This window comes from Oncorhynchus masou, unplaced genomic scaffold (genome assembly GCF_036934945.1).
Source record: "Oncorhynchus masou masou isolate Uvic2021 unplaced genomic scaffold, UVic_Omas_1.1 unplaced_scaffold_3618, whole genome shotgun sequence".
NCBI classification, from domain to species: Eukaryota; Metazoa; Chordata; class Actinopteri; order Salmoniformes; family Salmonidae; genus Oncorhynchus; species Oncorhynchus masou.
This window is the reverse complement of record NW_027010023.1, coordinates 15,001-22,500: the sequence shown is the minus strand read 5'-3', so window position 1 is coordinate 22,500 and position 7,500 is coordinate 15,001. Positions and strand designations below refer to the sequence as shown.

Here is a 7,500-nt window from a genome sequence, read left to right as displayed (position 1 = left end):
TTCAATAACAATACATGTCATTTAGTACACGCTTTAATCTCTAGCAATTTACACTCATGAATGTACACTACCATTTAAACGTTCGGGGACACTTAGAAATATCCTTGTTTTTGAAAGAAAAGCATTTTTTTTGTCCATTAAAATATCATCAAATTGATCAGAAATACACCGTAGACATTGTTAATATTGTAAATGACTATTGTAGCTGGAAACATCATATTTTGTATGGAATATCTACATAGGTGTACAGGGGCCCATTATCAGCAACCATCATTCCTGTGTTCCAATGGCACGTTGTGTTAGCTAATTCAAGTTTATCATTTTAAAAGGCTAATTGATCATTAGAAAACCTTTTTGGAATTATGTTAGCACAGCTGCAAACTGTTGTGCTGATTAAAGAAGCAATTATACTGGCCTTCTTTAGACTAGTTGAGTATCTGGAGCATCAGCATTTGTGGGTTCAATTACAGGCTCGAAATGGCCAGAAACAAAGAACTTTCTTCTGAAACCCTGTTAGTCTATTCTTGTTCTGAGAAATGAAGGCTATTCCATGCGAGAAATTGCCAAGAAACTGAGGATCTCGTACAACGCTGTGTACCACTCCCTTCACAGAACAGAGCAAATGTCTCCCACTAGAGAGGAGTGGGAGGCCCCAGTGCACAACTGAGCAAGAGGACATGTACATTAGAGTGTCTAGTTTGAGAAACAAATGCCTCACAAGTCCTCAACTGGCAGCTTCATTAAATAGTACGTGCAAAACACCAGTCTCAATGTCAACAATTAAGAGGCGACTCCGGGATGCTGGCCTTCTAATGAAGCTGCTAGTTGAGGAATTGTGAGGCATCTGTTTCTCAAACTAGACACTCTAATGTACTTGTCCTTTTGCTCAGTTGTGCACCGGGGCCTCCCACTCTTTCTATTCTGGTTAGAGCCAGTTTGCTCTGTTCTGTGAAGGGTGTATTACACAGCGTTGTACGAGATCTTCAGTTTCTTGGCAATTTCTCACATGGAATAGCCTTCATTTCTCAGAACAAGAATAGACTGACGCGTTTCAGAAGAAAGGTCTGATTACTGCTGCCTGGCAGTGACTGCTGTACCACCCACACACAGATGTGATGCACCGTGCTGCTGCCTGGCAGTGATGTGACACCGGTCGCTCCCCGGATTAATGATTGAACAGTGAAGACATGAATGGCTTGACCTTGGGGTTGATTTCTATGGTACAGAAACATTGTGAGTACGTACAGGGTGACAGGTACCAAGTTATACTGCAGCTCTTCACACACACGAAGAGACACACTAACTTTGACATTTAAGTAATTTAGTAGATGCTCTTATCCAGAACAACGTTCAGGAGCAATTAGGGTTAAGTGCCTTGAATTAAGTGCCTTGAATTAAGTGCCTTGCTCAAGGTCACATACAGATTGTGGATAAGAGCGCCTGCTAAACGACTAAAATGTAAAACGATCAAATTCAGTTTATTTCAAGTGCATTCAAATTCACATCAATGTCATAACACATTTTAGAGAGAATGTAATTGCTGTAAATCTGTGAGTCATGCATTAAAGGGCCAATCTGTGAGTCATGCATTAAAGGGCCAATCTGTGAGTCATGCATTAAAAGGTTAATCTGTGAGTCATGCATTAAAGGGTCAATCTGTGAGTCATGCATTAAAGGGCCAATCTGTGAGTCATGCATTAAAGGGCCAATCTGTGAGTCATGCATTAAAGGGCCAATCTGCGAGTCATGCATTAAAGGGCCAATCTGCGAGTCATGCATTAAAGGGCCAATCTGTGAGTCATGCATTAAAGGGCCAATCTGTGAGTCATGCATTAAAGGGCCTATCTGTGAGTCATGCATTAAAGGGCCAATCTGTGATTTCTACATCCAGTTTTTGACTTTTAAATTAATTAGATACACATTGATTCTTGAAGAATGTAACTGATAAATGCCTCATGGGCTGAGTTCAACTGTCATACCAATTTGTAAGTCGCTCTGGATAAGAGCGTCTGCTAAATGACTTAAATGTAATGTAATGATACCTCATTAGAAACCCCCCAAAATAAGCTTGTTTAACACAGATGTTTGTAAACAATGTATCTGTAAACAAACAGTCAATCCTGGCATCTGTAGTTCTGTCTATGAATTTGAGAGTGGGTACATTTATCCAGGTCCATCCCTCAGTTTTTTTAACCAAAATATACAGCCGGTAGACCGCTTTGAAGTGCAGAACCTTGAAGTATACATTAGAGTACATTAGAGATAGAGCAAACATATACACTAACTCCTCCTATTTTATTTTATTTATTTTACTAGGGAAGTCAGTTAAGAACAAATTCTTATTTTCAATGACGGCCTAGGAACAGTGGGTTACTAGTCCAACGCTCTAACCACTAGGCTACCCTGCCGCCCCTACGCTCTAACCACTAGGCTACCCTGCCGCCCCTACGCTCTAACCACTAGGCTACCTGCCACCCCTACACTCTAACCACTAGGCTACCCTGCCGCCCCTACACTCTAACCACTAGGCTACCCTGCCGCCCCTACACTCTAACCACTAGGCTACCCTGCCGCCCCTACGCTCTAACCACTAGGCTACCCTGCCGCCCCTACGCTCTAACCACTAGGCTACCTACCGCCTCTACGCTCTAACCACTAGGCTACCCTGCCGCCTCTACACTCTAACCACTAGGTTACCTACCGCCCCTACGCTCTAACCACTAGGCTACCCTGCCGCCCCTACACTCTAACCACTAGGCTACCTGCCGCCACTACGCTCTAACCACTAGGCTACCCTGCCGCCCCTACACTCTAACCACTAGGCTACCTGCCGCCCCTACGCTCTAACCACTAGGCTACCTGCCGCCACTACGCTCTAACCACTAGACTACCTACCGCCTCTACACTCTAACCACTAGGCTACCCTGCCGCCCCTACACTCTAACCACTAGGCTACCCTACCGCCCCTACACTCTAACCACTAGGTTACCTACCGCCCCTACACTCTAACCACTAGGCCACCTACCGCCTCTACACTCTAACCACTAGGCTACCTACCGTCCCTACACTCTAACCACTAGGCTACCCTGCCGCCCCTACACTCTAACCACTAGGCTACCCTGCCGCCCCATGTGACCCAACATCCTGCGAACCATGTAACGACAACAATTACAGAGAAGATCCAAACAAGAACATTGCTCTAAGCTGGTGAGTCGCCTCATTAAGGAAACTAACATTTATTTAACTAGGCAAGTCAGTTAAGAACAAATTCGTATTTACAACAGTTTCCCTAGGAACAGTGGGGTTAACTGCCTTGTTCAGGGGCAGAACAACAGATGTTTACCTTGTCCGCTCAGGGATTCGATCCAGAGACCTTTCGGTTACTGGCCCGAAGCTCTAACCACTAGGCTACCTGCCGTAAACTATGTGAAGCATATTGCTTATCGTACGTGATACTAGTAGCCATGCTATTATGGAGGTGAATACTACCTGTAGGCATTATCCACTCGCTATATGTTACACAACACAGCCCAAGCTCTGCCATGCTACACAGAAGCCTACAGAGCACACGCTGCATACTTAGAGAGCATACAGGACACGACATACTGTAACCCATCCTACCATGGTACTACAGTGCAGTTCACCTATTGATTATGCTAATAACCCTGTGAGCCAGATACCCCTCAGTTTAATATAGGACAACAGTCTTAGAAAAGCCCTGACTGGCTATAATCAGCAGTGTAGCCTAGTAGTTAGAGCGTTGGACTAGTAACCGAAAGGTTGCAAGATCAAATCCCGAGCTGACAAGGTACAAAATCTGTCGTTCTGCCCCTGAACCCACTGTTCCTAGGCCGTCATTGAAAATAAGAATTTGTTCTTAACTGACTTGCCTAGTAAAATAAAGGAAAAATAAATAAAATAAGCTCAACACTAAACATCCTGATTGGCTATAAGCTCAATACTGAAGCTCCTGATTGGCTATAACCTCAACACTAAACATCCTGATTGTGTCACACCCTGACCATAGTTTGCTTTGTATGTTTCTATGTTTTGTTTGGTCAGGGTGTGATCTGAGTGGGCATTCTATGTTGTGTGTCTAGTTTGTCTGTTTCTGTGTTTGGCCTGATATGGTTCTCAATCAGAGGCAGGTGTTAGTCATTGTCTCTGATTGTGAACCATATTTAGGTAGTCTGTTTGGTGTTGGGGTTTGTGGGTGATTGTTCCTGTCTCTGTGTTTGCACCAGATAGGGCTGTTTTGGTTTTTCACATTTCTTGGTTTTGTTAGTCTATTCATGTGTAGTTTCTTTATTAAAGAACCATGAATAATAACCATGCTGTGTTTTGGTCCGCCTCTCCTTCGACACAAGAAAACCGTTACAGATTGGCTATAAGCTCAATACTGAAGCTCCTGATTAGCTATGAGCTCAATAGCACTGAGGGGGTAGATTGTGTCTGACAGTCTGACACACCAGAAGAGAGAAAGTCCTTTAGGACCTGAACATATTGTGGCTGGAGGGGAGCTAGACGAGGGCTGAGGGGGAAAACACAGAGCGAGGGGGAAATAGAGACTCAAGTCTACCAGGCACACTGTTTTACCCTGCTCAGTGATGGAGGCTGGCTCCTCTTCTCCACTGAGATTATGATATGGGCTAGTCCGGCAGTCAGTCAGCCTGATAGTCTGGCAGTCTGGTAGTCAGGCAGTCTGATAGTCAGGCAGTCTGATAGTCAGGCAGTCTGGTAGTCAGGCAGTATGATAGTCAGGCAGTCTGGTAGTCAGGCAGTATGATAGTCAGGCAGTATGATAGTCAGGCAGTATGATAGTCAGGCAGTATGATAGTCTGGCAGTCAGGCAGTCTGATAGTCAGGTAGTCTGGTAGTCAGTCAGTCAGGCAGTCTGGTAGTCAGTCAGTCTGGCAGTCAGTCAGTATGGTAGTCAGTCAGTCTGGCAGTCAGGCGGTCTGGACGTCAGGCAGTATGGTAGTCTGGCAGTCAGGCAGTATGGTAGTCAGTCAGTCAGGCATTCTGGTAGTCAGGCAGTCTGGCAGTCAGGCAGTCTGGTAGTCAGTCAGTCTGGTAGTCAGTCAGTCAGGCGTTCTGGTAGTCAGTCAGTCTGGTAGTCAGGCAGTATGGCAGTCAGTCAGTCTGGTAGTCAGGCAGTCTGGTAGTCAGGCAGTCTGGTAGTCAGGCAGTCTGGTAGTCAGACAGTCTGGTAGTCAGTCAGTCTGATAGTCAGGCAGTCTGGCGGTCTGGACGTCAGGCAGTATGGTAGTCAGGCAGTATGGTAGTCAGTCAGTCAGGCATTCTGGTAGTCAGTCAGTCTGGTAGTCAGGCAGTATGGCAGTCAGGCAGTCAGGCAGTCTGGCAGTCAGGCAGTCTGGTAGTCAGGCAGTCTGGTAGTCAGGCAGTCTGGTAGTCAGGCAGTCTGGTAGTCAGTCAGTCTGGTAGTCAGGCAGTATGGCAGTCAGGCAGTCTGGTAGTCAGGCAGTCTGGTAGTCAGGTAGTCTGGTAGTCAGGCAGTCTGGCAGTCTGGTAGTCAGTCAGTCTGACAGTCAGTCAGTCTGGTAGTCAGGCAGTATGGCAGTCTGGTAGTCAGTCAGTATGGCAGTCAGGCAGTCAGGCAGTCTGGTAGTCAGGTAGTCTGGTAGTCAGGCAGTCTGGTAGTCAGGCAGTCAGGCAGTCTGGTAGCTCAGTGTAAGCCTCAATGATGTAGCGGTATATACAGTACTGTATGTACGAGGGGGAAAGGAGAGGAAGGAGTAGGATGGTAGTACTCACAGTACTCCATGCCCAAGACGATGTCTCTGAAGTAGAGGCGTGTCTGGTCCTCAGTGAAGGGGCTGTCTGTAGGGACCTCCATCACTGGACTGGGATCACCGCAGGAACCAACCCACAGAAAGGTAGAGAGAGAGAGAGAGATAACATAGTACATAGCTAACAATAACATTTTTAAACGTTATTCTTACGAAACATTTGTGTGTGTAATGTTTACTGTGAATTTGTTTGTTTACTTGCTTTGGCAATGCAAACATGTTTCCCATGCCAATAAAGCCCATTTGGGAGGGGTATCTAGAGAGATAGCGAGGAAGAGATAGCTAGAGACTGTGTCTGTCTGTCTGTCTGTCTGTCTGTCTGACGAGATAGCTAGAGAGACTGTCTGTCTGTCTGACTGACTGAAGAGATAGCTAGAGAGACTGTCTGTCTGTCTGACTGACTGAAGAGATAGCTAGAGAGACTGTCTGTCTGTCTGACGAGATAGCTAGAGAGACTGTCTGTCTGTCTGACGAGATAGCTAGAGAGACTGTCTGTCTGTCTGACTGACTGAAGAGATAGCTAGAGAGACTGTCTGTCTGACTGAAGAGATAGCTAGAGAGACTGTCTGTCTGTCTGACTGACTGAAGAGATAGCTAGAGAGACTGTCTGTCTGACTGAAGAGATAGCTAGAGAGACTGTCTGTCTGTCTGACTGACGAGATAGCTAGAGAGACTGTCTGTCTGTCTGACTGACTGAAGAGATAGCTAGAGAGACTGTCTGTCTGACTGAAGAGATAGCTAGAGAGACTGTCTGTCTGTCTGACTGACGAGATAGCTAGAGAGACTGTCTGTCTGACTGAAGAGATAGCTAGAGAGACTGTCTGTCTGTCTGACTGAAGAGATAGCTAGAGAAACTGTCTGTCTGTCTGATGAGATAGCTAGAGAGACTGTCTGTCTGTCTGTCTGACTGACGAGATAGCTAGAGAGACTGTCTGTCTGACTGAAGAGGTAGCTAGAGAGACTCTCTGTCTGTCTGACTGACTGAAGAGATAGCTAGAGACACTGTCTGTCTGTCTGACTGAAGAGATAGCTAGAGAGACTGCCTGTCTGTCTGACTGAAGAGATAGCTGGAGAGACTGTCTGTCTGACTGAATATTTAGCTAGAGAGACTGCCTATCTGACTGACTGACTGACCAACAGACAGAAACAGACAGAGACACAGAGAGACTGTCAATCCAGTCAGTCTCTCTAGCTGTCACACAGACAGATGGACAGACAGAGAAAGAGACAGACAGATGGACACAGAGAGCGAGAGAGAGAGAGAGAGGCAGAGACACAGAGAGCAAAAGAAGGAGACAGAGACACAGAGAGCAAGAGAGCGAGAGAGCGACAGACAGACACAGGCTGACTGACTATTGGTTGCATCACTGCCTGGTACGGTAACTGCTCGGCCTCCGACCGCAAGGCACTAGAGGGTAACGCGTATGTCCAAGTACATCACTGGGGCCAAGCTTCCTGCCATCCAGGACCTCTTCACCAGGCGGTCAGAGGAAGGCCCTAAAAATTGTCAAAGATTCCAGCCACCCTAATCATAGACTGGTCTCTATGCTACCGCAGGGCAAGCGGTACCGGAGCGCAGAGTCAAGGTCCAAGAGGCTCTTTAACAGCTTCTACCCCCAAGCCATAAGACTCCTGAACAGCTAATCAAAGGCCTGCCCAGACACCTCTTTTAAGCTGCTGCTACTCTCTG

General features: G+C 46.4%; 1 protein-coding gene across 1 annotated transcript in view; it reads right to left on the bottom strand.

The window, feature by feature from the left end:
- Positions 1-7,500, bottom strand: part of LOC135534588 (calcium/calmodulin-dependent protein kinase kinase 1-like) — a gene marked incomplete at its 5' end in the record, with an annotated part of 32,895 nt that overhangs the window by 11,680 nt on the left and 13,715 nt on the right. Inside the window, one exon of the mRNA XM_064961535.1 lies at positions 5,776-5,864. Within this exon, the coding sequence (XP_064817607.1) occupies positions 5,776-5,864 (89 nt within the window). The remainder of the gene's footprint in view (positions 1-5,775; positions 5,865-7,500) is intronic.